The following is a 15,130-nucleotide window of genomic DNA, read 5'->3' as shown; positions in this document are numbered from 1 at the left end:
GGCATTCCAATTATAGTGTTCAAAAAGCTTCAATCAGAACTTGCTCCCATACTTACAAAATTGTTTAAGTGTTGCCTTAAGGAGTGCTTCCCAACACCCTACAAAATCTCATCAGTATGCCCTGTATTTAAGAATTCAGGTGATAAGTCATCTCCCTCTCAGTACAGACCAATGTTTGCTGTGTGTCATGAGTAAGCTGCTGGAATCCATATTATATAGAGAAGTAGTCAACCACCTCAGCAGAAATAACCTTCTTAGTGACATGCAATATGGTTTTCGTTCTGCTAGATCTACAGCAGATGTGCTGACGGTTATATCTCATAGTGAATCTCTCGACAAAGGCTTCCTTTTTAGGCCAATTGCTCTTGACACATCAAAAGCCTTCGATAAGGTATGGCATAAAGGCCTACTTCACAAGATTTCCAGTTGCGGTATTACTAGAAATGTTTTCTCAATTATTAACTCATTTCTCTCTGATAGGTTCATAAGAGTAGTGTTTGATGGGCAGAAATCAGGGGCTCACAGTATTAATGCTGGAGTCCCTCGGGGGTCCATCCTGGGCCCAGCTATCTTCCTGATCTACATCAATGATCTCCAAAACACATACTTAAATCATTCGTTGACATCTATGCTGATGACACGACCATCTATGGCAAAACATCAAAGGCCGTAAATGACAAAGTTCTCTCTGATTCTCTCTCCTCTGATCTTGAGCACGTGGTACAATGGGGGAAGAGGTGGGTGGTTACTTTTAATGTATCCAAAACCAAGCTCCTATCTTTACATCATCAACGCTCTGATCCCCATCTGGCATCAATTGAAATGGATGGCTCTCGTCTTGGGGAAGCTCCATGTTTTGACAAGCTTCTGGGCTTGACCTTTACTCCTGATCTGAAATGGAACACGTACATCAAGCCTGTTGTGACTACTTTCGATTTTAAGAATCATCAACCGACGATTTCCAATGTTTAATATTTGCGCAAGAGCGTGTCTGTCTAACAACTAGGAGATAAGACGTAAAGTTCTCTCGAGACTAGAAAGTGAACTGCATCTCACGCTGTAAAGTGATTCCAGCAATATTGAGGAGTCTGGTGTATCATATGTTATAAGAATTAATTATAAGCCAAAATAAATATTCCTTTAGAAAAGGTAGAGAAAACAAAAAATATGCCCATTCACAATTAAAAAAAAGTAGTAGTCTCTATCAAAAACAGAAATTCCCTCCAAATCCATGTGGTCGTTGCGAGGAACAACTGTTTATACCGAAACAAGACATGAAACAATTGTGGCAAAAGTGGCGATAAAGCAGTGTTCTGTAGAAACAAAAAGCAACAATAGAAACAGAATCTGGTAAGTTACATCAAATAGAAAAGCAGATAAGAATCTACGAAAATACGTCGTAATCAACAGTCGAAATAAACAGTTAAACTGCAATTAGATTCGATTTCGGATCTCTCGATCATTACTTCACACCTGGAGAAAAAATGTTTAAAAGTAACGACGATGAATAAGACAGATAAAACAGTCTGTGCAGTAACGGGAGACAAGATCACTTTTGAAGATGAATTAACCCTACCCGTAACACTAAATGACGTCACAAAGAAATCAAAAATTTTTGTGCATAGAAATTCTGAAAATCTGATTGGATGAAGTGGTTTAAATTGTAGGATCAACCAATCGATAATTTTTTGCCAAAAGGTGGAAAATACGACAACATATTGGCCATATGGTGTACATCATCCAAGGGCAAAAACATACCAATAAGAGACATATTAACCAATTGAAAAAACGGCATGAAATGGATCAACACACAGGATGAAGTGGAAGAACATACCAAGATTATCTACGACGCGTTTGACTTCGATCCCCATCAACTTACGCCTGAACAACGAAGGTTGGCAAGGAAGGGGACATTTACGGAATTCTTAACAATTAATTCCAAAAGAGAAGATATTAAAAGGAAATGAGAAACCTTTTTACAAATCAAAAGGCTTGTGAGGGGGTGCTGGGATACATACCTTCCTACGAATGAACTCATCCACACCTAATAAATACGGCTACGAACACAGAGCGAGAGAAAGGCCACAGTGAGTGACTGACTGAGACAGACCGAGAGTGATAGAAAGTACTCTCGTTCCCCTGGTCATCCATGTACAATGCTTTACCAAGGATATACTATTCCACTTGATATCCGTGTTTGTGTCATTCATCAACTATTGACCATGAGAGGATACTGCCCAAGTATTTATTCTTTTTATAAGGTTTTTATGATATAATTTATTTTCAAGTAGTTTTCTTGTTATTTAGTTATTATTTTCTAATCTTCTCTTTCACTTTTGATGGTGTGCGCTTCCTAGAATCCCATGTGTTTTTATTTATCATGCTCACCAAATTCCTTCTTCTTTATTATTATTATTTTTTTTTTTTTTTTTTTTTTTTTTTTTTTTTACTCACGATCAGTAGTCATACAGGCCATCATCAAAGATTTCTCTTTGAGAACAACTTGTGGTTTTCTCTGGAGTCTGAGTGACAATAAGTCTCAGATTTCCGGTACTCTCCATCTCTTTCGATGTTGTCGCAACAGCCGTTTACCATTGATTTCTCGTTGGCGGCGACTAATGGTCTTTCTTGGAATTTGGGTGGCATTAAGCCTTTCCAAGATGCCAGTCCTCTTATTCGGCTAAGGTCTGGTCAGTTCATCGGTCTTTCCTTCCTCCTTGACTATTTGGTTATTTGGTCTTGCTCTTTGGGGGATGATGTGGCAATGGAAGGATTGGAGGATAGAGAACTAATAGATATGCGGCTTCAGTGTTCTTGGTTCCATGTAGTGTTTCATGTTTTGCCTTTGCAACATTTTGTCTGGTGCACTAGGAGTAATCGCACAGGTCATCATCAAAGATTTCTCTTTGAGAACAACTTGCGGCATTCTCTGGAGTCTGAGTGATAATAAGTCTCTCCAGAAAGTATATTGAAGAAATTCCAACCGCTCACGTAGACTCCGCCCTAAGACCGTAGTTATTATTGTTGAAATAATAAATGAAAGTTTATCAAATCATTGTTGAAATAATAAATGAAGGTTTATCAAAGATGAAAAAGAATGAAAAGGTAAACGCTTACGCCGTGACTCATTTATTTTTTATTTCTATCGTTACAGTGAAAACACAGAAATGCTGAAATTGGCCGCGAAACGAAAATTATATTTAACAAGAAGAGCTGCAACGTTTTCCATCATGTGGGTCGTTTGGTTTTCATGTCTAAACTTTTGTTCAGCCTTTCCCGGTGGAGGACCAGACGTCGCTTGCAAGACAATGCTACCAAGTGGCCACGGCAGTGAACCTCAACAAACGCCACCACCTTATCAAATCGTGCCAACAAAAACAGCTTACAAACCCGGCGAGACAATTTCACGTAAACTCTTTGCATTATACGTACTTGCATTGTATTTTATTAATTACGATTTGCATATAATATTACCGATTAGATTACATTGTTAATAATACCTATATGTGTGCGTGAAAGAGGGGGTGAGAGAGAAAAAGTAACGAGTGAGAATGACTCTTCATTTTGAAGTACGAAAATAGATTCACATTGATGCGCATGCGTCGTGCGAGATTCGAAATCTCAGTTGGCCTCTGGGGTGAATGCATATCTCTATTGAGTTCTCAACTTTTTATATAGTTTTACGAGGGGGTTCCAAAAGTAATGCCTCCTATTTTTTTATTCCGCCCGAGGGGATCAGAGAGGGTACATTGTTATGATGACTGAACTTATACATTCATGACCTTAAAGTTTCATTTCTCTGTTGCAGATATTGGCGGTGTAAGACTCTAAGAAAGCACCCCATGTCATGGACGTGCGTCAGAAGCAGGAATTCGTCATTGAATTCCAAGCAAAAGTGCATTGAGAATGGTGGTGACTCTGTAGGAAAAATAAATTCTAGAGCACAAAAGATCGCTCGTTTTAATGGTATTACTTCTGTGTTCATGGCTCTTCAACTTTTTTAGTTAAAAAAATAGGAGGTTTCACTTTTGGGACGACTCTCATACACTACTGCTATTGCGTCGTCAGATTTAGCTTCTGGGCAGTTAAGGCAGTACTCCCAAATAGCCGACCATTTCAGCGTGATGTCTTTTCTACTTGATGTAATATTCGTGTTCTGAATATTATCCAGACAATACAAAGTAAGTTCTGTTTATTTTATATTACTCTATACATTCTCCCTGTTAATCCCCACAATTCATGTCTGTATCTCCCGATTGTGTTTAGGGATTTATAACGTAGCCTGTCTCTGCTGTATCGTTATTTTCATGGCAAGTGCTCGTCTGAGCTACAATCTATGGTACCCCCTCGCCTGACTTTCACGAAAAACACTCGTCTATCTGAAACCACTATCAATAATTTCCCTCCACTCTTTATCTGTGTTTAAACCTAAACGTAGATTCCATGAACAAAGCCTCTTTCTTAGAACTACACGCCTGTCAAACTCTGTTCCGTTTTCCTGTTTTCCAAATGACTACAACATGGTTGTCTTCAAGTCAAGCGTGAACAAATGAATGTTTTTTTCTATGCAAATTCAGCTGTCTCTTTATCATTGCCTGTTTTTTTTTGTTTGTTTGTTTGTTTGTTTGTTTTCATCATTGTTTTCCCTGTTTATTTCTGATCATCGTGTGTACCATAGCAGTACGTATATCAAATGTGTTTGCTATTATCGACTGAATTTAGAAACGTGTTCTTATATTAATTAATGGCTATTTCCTAAACAAATTTTCTTTGTTATTCTCTCAAATATGTCCATATAATATTTGTGCATTTTATCAAATAAAGTCATGGTTTAACAAAACAAAAAAATGCACCAAAATTATCTTGAAATTTTTCAACGCGTGACTACGTGGTAAATTTCATCTAGAAATCCTCGCATCCAACTTCTAAAACAATGGCGCCGTTGTTTGTTTTCTGTTTTGTTTTGTTTTCTGTTTTGTTTTGTTTTCTGTTTTGTTTTGTTCTCTGAACAGATTCCCAAACTTATTGATTCCATTAAAATAAGATTTATTTTGTAATAATAGAATTCTATACCTAATTTTTTTTTTTTAATGTATCTTACTTAAAATGAACATAGTATTTTTAAAAAATGCCATGGTATTTATATACTAGTCTAAATGTAATAATGGTGTTTTCAACAAAACATTCTTTATAAATAACTGCCATTAAAATTATGGACGAGTGTCTAAATCATATTGTACATTATTACTGAGCACAATACAACCTTTTATTTTCAATTTTCTTATCAGTTTGTTCAAGCTGGGGTTTGGGAATCTTACTGGATGCCAAGAATTTACCCTCTATCTCATATATATTCCAACCGAGAGATCTATTTAAGATTCTGACTGTCCCTTTAAATGTAATTGTTTGAATCTCTTTTGCTCTTGGTTCACCGTGTATATATGACAGGTAGTTTTTAACACTATGACTATTGTATCTGGTTGATAATATGTTGATAATATTGTGATTGTTAAATAACAGAGGTCTTAAGATAACATGTTAATAAGATGTTTTATTAAGCAACTCATTTAGTAGTAGTAGTAGTAGTAGTAGTATATCTGCTTATGAGAAAGTGGAAGTTAGGTATGAGCAGCATGATAAAGCTAGTGTTTTACACTAAGAGGATTTGGATGGATGATAGTGTGTTTTTTGTTTGTTTGTTTGTTTGTTTGTTTATGTGTGTTTTTTACCAGCTAATAAAGAGCAGGGTGGATACTCACGGAAAAGAATTAAAGAGATCGTCAGTTGGACGATTATCACCACAACGAAAGGGTTGGAAAAGATAGTTGGAATGGACAGAAGATTACCTAAGAGGAATTGATTATTCTAGAGGACGACTTAACAAGTATTTATTCGCATTACATTTGAAGACGGTCATGCTGTAATCGGTTATGAAACACACTCGTGATATGTTGTTCTAGGAAAGAAACTTTGTTCATAGAAGATCCGTTTGTTTATATATATATATATATATATATATATATATATATATATATATATATATATTCGTATTCAGATCTGTTTGTTTGTTCACAATTTGATTAATATATACAAAATGTTCCTAATTTCATTCTTTCATCTGCTTCTATATATAGTATAATTTTTCCAAAATATACAATTAAGAGATCACCTCATTTGCATATAACATTAAGAAAAATCGATTTTATTAAATAGCGATATCTTAGTTAATGTTTCTAGCGAGAGAATTGTTTTATGTGTTCTATTTAAAAATTTTATTTAATAAACTTTAAACAATAATTATATTGATAACATATTTAATTTAATTTATTTGGAATTACTATTCCAACATCGATTTTTTAAAAATACTTTTTAGAGTTATTTGCCCCTAGAAGCTTCAGAACATAAACAAACAAACTATTCACCAAATAAAATAATTTGGTTATTTCAATGAGTTTCTAGCTTGAAAAAATAATTCCGTGTGGATAGAAAAATGTTTGGCTTTTATTGTTTTTTTTTAATATTCAAACAAAAAAACACTTACGAAAAAACTGAAACGATTTCACTTGTTTGTTTTTATTATTCTTTAAACGGTTACACAGAATCGATAAATTTTTACGATGTGACCTTGCGTCGTTTAACATGTACAAAAATAAAGATCTACTGCCCCCTCCAAATTCTTTTATCACGTTAATCTTATCGATTACAAACTTAACATTCTAATTAAAAAAAGATAAATTTTTACGACGTGACGCAGCGCCGTTTAACCCCTAAAAAAATGAAGATCTACTTTTTGGGGCCTAATGCGTTTAAACAGCCTTTACAAATAATATGAAAGAAGAAATTAAAAAAAAAAAAGTAACATTTTAGAGTGGGTAATCACTTTTCTATATAAGTTTAACGTAAAATGAGCACCCACTTTTTGGCCACCAAGTGTTCAACGAGACATGTCACCTCTAGCATTTTTCAGGTGTGGCGATCGAGGGGGTGGGCAAAACGTGACAAATAAAATTTGGGGGGTTTTTTGGTGAGGAGGGGCGGGAATTACATTTGAAACATAAAATAACGATCAATTTTATTCATTTTTATGAGACCATTCTGTACTTTTACCTAACAATTTCATAAACAAAACGAACCCCAAAATATGACAAATTCAATTTTTTTTTCGTGAGGGAGGAGGATTACATTAGAAACATAAAATGACAAAAAATTTAATTTAATTTTTTTTTTTTAATTTATTTTTGATAGATCTTCATTTTTAGTGGTTAAACGACGCTAGGTCACGTCGTAAAAATTTACTACAGAATTTTTTACTGTTTTGAATTCAAACTTAAGTTTGAATTCGAAGCACACACTTTTAAAACCAAAAAGCCGCCCCCCTCAAAAAAAGCAAATCGAAAAAGCCCCCTCCCTAAAAAAAAAAGCAAATCGAAAATTTCCTTTATTTACAAAAGAAAACAGTGAAAAAGTACCCTTACGAAAATAAAAAACAAACGCACGCATTAATGTTATAAACGTTATTTTTTACGTTCATAAAATCGTGAGTTTTTTGGGGCAAAACATTTTCAAGTTAACTTTTTCCCTTCATTCGCGTCCCAGATTCAAGTCTGCCTACTTGGTTAATTTTTTTTTTTTTTTTTTTTTTTTTTTGCGATCGCACGGACATTCGCTACTATTTTCATTAAAACAAAACTTGTAATGATTTATTTTTCATTAGTTATTGGGGGGGCGCGGAGTTTTCTTTCCAGTGATCAATATTCGGAGAATAGATTCTTCTCTTTGTATCCCTTCTGCCGAAATATCTAGTGGAGAAGGTATCACGTACTTCTTTTTTTTTTGGTGGGGGGAGGGGCGATTACATTTACATGTTTTTATCCGTTCTTTTATTTTTGGAATTTTTGTGGGGGTATCCACGTTGCCCATGATGAACATGATTAGTATAGCAGGTATGTTCCAAACGGATGTTAACCCAGGCAACGCCGAGTACCCATGCTAGTATCTCTCTCTCGCTCGCTCTCTCCCTCTCTCTCTCTCTCTCTCTCTCTCTCTCTCTATATATATATATATATATATATATATATATATATATATATATATATATATATATATATACACACAGATTGTTGTGGCTGTAATTAGTCAAATTTTTGTAGTTAATGCTTTACATGCAAGGGCAGGTATTGGATTTCAGTCGAGCACCTATCATGAGCATAACGATACGGTAGAGAGAGACTAGCAATCTCTTTTCTGTGTGAAAGAAGTCAGAGAGCACCTACATCACCTGGATTTTTTTTTTTACATAAGAATCACCACTTATCAAGGCCCGGTACCAGTCAAGGATAATGGTTAATGGGTATATATTAGTCAATGTGATTATAGCGTAGTAAACATAAGTAGTGGGAATTTTGTAAATTGGATAACTTAGGGGGGCGGTTCATCAAAAACTTGTTTACGTTGAACTTGAAGACAATCAGATTATAGTCAGCTGGAAAGCAAGCAATCGGAAGAGAGTTTCACAGACGTGCAGTTCTAAGAAAGAAGCTTTGTTCATGGAATCTACATTTGGGTTTAGGCACAGATAAAGAGTGTGGGAAATTATTAATAGTGGTTTTGGCTAGACGAGTGTTTTTCGTGAAAGTTTGGCGAGAGGGGAGGCATACTAAGCTACGAAGTCTATTTTTAACTCTGTCGAGGCAGGATAAGCTGCTTCTAGCATATAGCTTCTATATTTTATATTGGTAGAGAATTGCATCGGAGTGGGATATCTACTGCACCAGTAGAAAAATCCCACCATTTTTCCAGCGACCTTGGCAATGGATTTGATATACGTGTTTTTGCAAATGGGCACCCATTTTAGTACTGACCAGGCCCAATGTTGCTTAACTTCGGTGAGTTAATGAGAACCGGTGTATCAACGACGATTATGCCGGTATTCATTTCAAGCTCATTCCGTTTCCCTGACCGGTAGGTGATAGTTTATACTGAGTATAAGTGTTTAATACAATAATAGCCAATCAGATTACTTTGGTAATGTAATAAAAATGTTTATTTTCGTTTTGTCGTTGGATTTCTAATTTTATAATCATGACAAAAAAATGAATGATCTTCACGAAACTTGATTTAAAATGTGAAACTAATTTGTTCACTTTATTGCAGTCGTCATCAAAGCAAAAGAAGGATTTTTCACTGGAATTTATGTTCAAGCTCATTTAGCTTCCTGTATTAACAATGACAGCCAATTGCCGATAGGTACTTTTACCTCATTGAATAGAGAATTCCAAACCAGGCATTGTTATAACATCGTGCATGTAAGTATATTTCATTGTTTCATTTTATAACATTTATTTCAATTGCAACATCAAAAAATGTGTATTTAGCATGCATGCAGCGGCCCAGCTATTTTATCAGTATTGGCGACCACGGCTCTCCAAATTATAGAGCCTTGGTAATCTCGGCAAAGCAGGTAAAGACAGTAGGTTCCCGCTGCTTTCGGTCTTGATTCAAGGGTGTATCTATCCTTGTGAGTTAAACGCGCTCCCAGACACCAACATGGAAATTTCTAAGACTCGGCGCGGTACATAAAGCACCTGGCCTTTCCAAATGGTAACCTATCTGTTACTGGCCAGGCTCATCGTTGGAGAACCGATGTGGCAACGTAATTGCGCCGTTTAGCAACTAGGTGTATGTAACAATGTATTAGCATAAAAAAAAGATTATTTTAAAATTCTATCAAAATTAGGTAGTTCCTCCATCAACAGTTCTGTAAAATGGATTTGTATTTCAAAACATTCCTGAAAAGCTACGAATTTGTTATATTCTAATTTAATTTATGTTATATTCTAATTTAATTATTTCGAATATACCTGTTCCATACATGCGGTTTACATTTTGTGTTGTTATTGTGGATAAAGACAAACAGAAAGCTATAATAACGTAGAAATAATTGGATTCGCGTTTATATATATATATATATATATATATATATATATATATATATATATATATATATAAGTGAACGTGTCTGTGCGTCTGTGTGTCTGTCTGTGTACATTTCCCTACGCAATAATTCTGTCAATTTTTAGTCTACAGACTCGAAATGTAATATCCCGGGTACTGAGATTTGGAAAAAAAAAAAAAATTGTAATCCGTTTTCGGCCAGAAATTTGGTTGTTAAGGGGTCAAAGTTCAACGATTTGACCTTTGAGAATTCTACCAAACTCCTCCGACAATTTTGGATCTAAACACTTGAAATTTTAGATATAGGTTTCTTGGGCATGGATCTAACTTAATAACTTGATTTGAGCCTAAATCATTAAATGTTAAGGGGTCATAATAGGGGTCGAAGTTAAAAAAATTGATCGTTTTTTTTTTTTGTTTTTTCTCAACATATACCTCCAAACACCCGGGCAACGCCGGACTGAAATGCTAATATATATATATATATATATATATATATATATATATATATATATATATATATATATATATAGAGAGAGAGAGAGAGAGAGAGAGAGAGAGAGAGACGTACGTGTTATCAAATGGAATCAAAGGTTACTTTCTAGCTGGTTCGAAACTTCCTACCAGTAGCCAACGTCACTTCCTTCACTGATGATAGCGAAAGCAAAAAACACTAGTGTCTGTAGTCAGAAAATTAATTATTTATAATTATGAACCCTATTAAATAGTCTTTAATTTGAGCAATATCTGAGAAATCAAAAGTCAGTAGGCGTGTACGATGTTCATAATTTCCAGTCTTTTAGACAATATTGACCGGCTTAATGTATTTCCGTATCTGCCATTTATTATTGTAAAATTTCTCTTATTCCCTTGCCGCTTTAGAGTGGCCTGGGGTTAATTTCCTTTCAAACAGAGTCAAAGGTGACTTTGTAGCTGGATTCGAATCCTCTTGCACGTACAATTGCTAAAGCATAAAACACTAGTGCCTGTAAGTAAAAAAAAATTATATATATATATATATATATATATATATATATATATATATATATATATATATATATATATATAAAACAAAAATGTGTGTGGACACTAGGAACAGTTTTGATTGGCTGATCTAATAATCCAAACTCCTCATAAACGATGATTCCAATCGTCTAAATTTCAGCATCAAATGGAAGACAATAATTTATTGTTAATCTTGGAGGGTGTTAATTTTTTTCTAAGTGAGCATTTACAAAAATAAAATTATACGAAACTACCCACAAAAGAAATTGTATATGCGAAAATTGCCATTTACATCCAGACCTTACGTCTGGTTTTTATAGCAACATACCCGCACGCACATAGACGCGTATGCATGAAACTGCCATGTTGCTATGGCAACACGCATACACGCACACAAGAAGTATTATTTTTAATCTTGAACTTCTCTTGTATTTAATATTTGTTTTTTACATTTTTGAAGTTTTTAAAATTGACATTTTTAAGTAAACAATTATATATATATATATATAAATACATATATATATATATATATATATATATATATATATATACATATATGTATAAATATATATGTATATAAGTGAACGTGTCTGTGTGTATGTGTATGTCTGTGTACATTTTCCTATGCAATAACTCTCTCAATTTTCGGTGTACAGACTCGAAATTTTATATACAGGGTATTGAGATTAGGGAAAATCTTTCTAATTCGTTTTCGGTCAGAAATTTGGTTGTTAAGGAGTTAAAGTTCTACGATTTAACTTTTGAGAACGCTACCAAACTCCTCCGTCAGTTTTGGGTCTAAACACTTGAAATTTTAGATATACGTTCCTTGGACATGGATCCAACTTAATAACTTGATTTGAGCCAAAAACAATAAATCTTAAGGGGTCATAATAGGGGTCAAAGTTTTTTTTTAAATTTATCTCTGCGGTCTCTACCAAATTACTCAGACAATTTCTGGTCTAAACATTTGAAATTTTACATAAAGAGTATTCAGAGATAGGGCAAGCTTTTTAATCGGTTTGAGTCGAAAATTTGAGCTACCAATATATAAAGGTTTGTATGTATGTTTGTATATCTGCCTAAAACTTTCCACATAGGCGACGGATTGTCACAAGAACAGCATCGTTTTGAAACTCGGCCCTTCAGACGACAAATACCGAAAAGTTGGCTCAAATCATTAATTTCTTCACCCTTAACTGGGCACTTTTCTACAGGGAGGGGTCGCTTTTTTCACCGATATTTTCGAAAGTCATCCCCTCTTTTCGATTGTCTAGCCTTAATTTAAACCTACATCACTTCCGGTTTGGCGGTAGTCGTAACAGCAAAGACGTCAGGGTTTTCCCCCATTCTTTTCTTCCTTCGCGGTACGGGTTCGAACCTTCCTTCCTACTACCACTTTTTTTTTTGCTCAACATACACCTCCAAACACCCGGGCAATGCCGGGCTGAAATGGTAGTATATATATATATATATATATATATATATATATATATATATATATATATATATATATATATATTCGCTCTTATTTAAAAGTCACATAGTGTGTGTGAGCTTCTTCCTCATAGGTTCCGAAACGGCTGAGCCTATCTTTTGCAAATTTCACACAAAGGTAATTTATATGTCTGGCAGTGTTCTTAGATATGTTTTGTATAGAAACTCATCCGATAAATATCGAAAATCGAAAAAAGCCGATCTTAAAAACAGTTTTTTTTCTCTGTTATAAATTAAAAAAAAGAAGAAAAATTTTTACAGGGGGAAATTTTACGTTACACCGACCAACGGAAATAATAAAATCTCAGCACATCATTTTCTAAAATCGAAAAAATCTGATCTTAAAAAATAGTCTTTCCCTTATAGATAAAAAAGAATTTTTGCAGGGGAATATTTAACGTTACACCGGCAATCTCAGCAAATATTTTCTTTAAAAAAAAGATTTATTGTCATCTGGTGATATACCTCAGTGGTTGGGCATTTGGCTACAAATCGAATGATTTCCTGTTCAAGCCTGGGTGTACCTCACTATTTTATTTTAACTTTTTCTTATAAATGAGTTCAATTTACGATAAAAGAAGTACCATTTAAAATCTCTGCAAATTATTTCTTCGATTACATATTTTAAAATTTATCAGAAGTGACTTTTCCAAGGCATTCATCGTCAAGCCCAAATATCAGCTGACGTCATATTGTAAACAAATGTAGACGAAATTTGATAAACGATATTATTATTATTATTATTATTATTATTACTATTTTCTTTTTCTTTTTTTGTGCGAATTAGACCACCGTAATATATAATAATCGATAGATGGTTGATTCTGTAATCCATACATACGCAATCTGCATAAATTAAAATATCATGTTTAAGCGTATTGTATGACCGGGCAAGGCCGGGCATCCAGTTAGAATATATATATATATATATTCACAGATAAACTTTATGTTGAATATAAACGAATTTACCAAATATGTGATATAATGCATACAATAATACACAAAATAAAAGTTACAAACATGAATACTAAACAAAGAATATATTAAGTTACCAGTATAATATGAAAGAAGACATGTTGTCAGCGTCATGGATAGAGAATATGCTAAGTAATGAATATGCACTGACACTGTGCTTTTTGTTTCTAGGAGTTTATGCGACTGCAAATTAGGAAGGCACTTAACGAACACAAAGTTAAACGCCATGAAAAAATGGACAACTAGTTGGAAGGTTCTTAGAAGCTTTGAAAAACGTTTCAGAAAAGAAACCGTCTCGTCCTGTATTTCTCACACGAAATAAGTTTTATTTATATCTTGTACAGAAAAAGCGCGCTTTTTTAATTTGGTCAAGAATAAATCCAAGGCAGATAACTTAGGTAATTCCGGCCTAGTATCACCTCTTCCCCCCCCCCCAAAAAAAAACGAAACTGAAATAAACTATGTCAAGCGAATATTGAAAAGGGCGATAATGCACGTTCTTAAAAAATTACACACAGAAATATATAGAAACAAATGTTCGTTCGTCAATGCTGAGTTAAAGGAAAACAATTCTGAAGCAAATAGATGAGAAAAAATTGCAGAAAGAAAAAACATTTAATAACTAGTTAATGTTATTTTTTGTTTGTCTGTTTTATGTTCAATAGTAATATTTTTAATGTATTTAGACGTTTTTTGAAAGAGTCCATTCATAGTCAGTTGTAAAATTTCTCGTCTTTCTTTTTAATTCATCTGAAATAAAAGTTAAATAACTTAAAGGAATTGTAGCGTGGGTGTTTTCCATTGTATGAAGGTGTTATGACACTAAGTGGGTATCGCTTTCGTTCTCAATTTAAAAAAAAAAAAGGTTCATTTATATTATCACATAAACGTTTTGATCTAATCCTTTAAAACCAAATACCAAGTTTGGTCTGTTTTTAAAGACCTAATAAAAATTACAATATCAGCTTTTTGTTCAATGTTTAGTATAGTCGCTATTCGTTTGATAACTTTTATATCGCTCAATAAGCATGATGTCTTTAAAATCCGTTAAGTTTTGAACTGAAAGAGAAAACTAATCAACCCGAGCAACTGCCCGTTACGCTTTGTAAAACCAAATATAATATCTAATAACCTGGAGCCCCTACTACTTTAAGCGAAGTTGGTTATATTTTTGCATCAAATTGGATTAATGACTTGATGGAATATGATGTATGAGTCAATTTTATAAGTTTTTTTTCAGTGACATGTGTTATATTGTAGCTTGCAATCATGTCAAGCGTTGGTATTTTATCAGTGTTAGTTGTGTCGCTTAAGTGAAGTGGTCTGATGCTGCAAGGCCTAATATCCTTAATAGTGTGAGATCACGAGTTCCCTGTTCAAACGCTCGCCGACCCCAATGTTAATTTCTTCATATTTCATTTTTATGACCGTATCGTCATAGTTTCTCACACTGGTGGTCATCGAGAGGAGCGCACGGGCTCACAAGCATAAAAATACACTACAAAAACACATTTTCAAAAGAAAAACGAACTCAGACACTTTCTGTAAATATTAGTTGCACTCTGGGTGGGTGGGTGTGACACCATCGACCCTCTAAATGTACGTTTGTCAGTCGGTTGCTTAGTTTATCTCTGTGTCTGCTCCGAACTACAATCGGTCTTCAACTGTGTCCAAACTCTAACTCAACTAGAAACTGTCG

General features: G+C 34.2%; 1 protein-coding gene across 1 annotated transcript; it reads left to right on the top strand.

Annotated features, from left to right (window-relative positions):
* Positions 1-3,154: 3,154 nt before the first annotated feature.
* Positions 3,155-14,748, top strand: LOC145262500 (putative defense protein 2). The gene is made up of 3 exons (XM_080119820.1): positions 3,155-3,408; positions 9,154-9,305; positions 14,692-14,748. The coding sequence occupies exons 1-3, from the start codon at positions 3,168-3,170 to the stop codon at positions 14,746-14,748; spliced, it is 450 nt and encodes a 149-aa protein (XP_079975946.1). The 5' UTR covers positions 3,155-3,167.
* Positions 14,749-15,130: the final 382 nt, after the last annotated feature.

This window comes from Euprymna scolopes, chromosome 3 (genome assembly GCF_053919585.1).
Source record: "Euprymna scolopes isolate OS-2025 chromosome 3, ASM5391958v1, whole genome shotgun sequence".
NCBI classification, from domain to species: domain Eukaryota; kingdom Metazoa; phylum Mollusca; class Cephalopoda; order Sepiida; family Sepiolidae; genus Euprymna; species Euprymna scolopes.
Note: the sequence above shows the minus strand (reverse complement) of the source record. Positions and strands in the feature narration are given on the sequence as shown.

Excerpts from the sequence above, each read along its gene's own strand:
- LOC145262500 (XM_080119820.1), top strand. The coding sequence starts at position 3,168 with ATGCTGAAATTGGCCGCGAAACGAAAATTATATTTAACAAGAAGAGCT. Across the intron at positions 3,409-9,153 it reads ACCCGGCGAGACAATTTCAC|TCGTCATCAAAGCAAAAGAA; the intron begins GTAAACTCTTTG and ends ACTTTATTGCAG. Across the intron at positions 9,306-14,691 it reads ATTGTTATAACATCGTGCAT|CTTGCAATCATGTCAAGCGT; the intron begins GTAAGTATATTT and ends GTTATATTGTAG.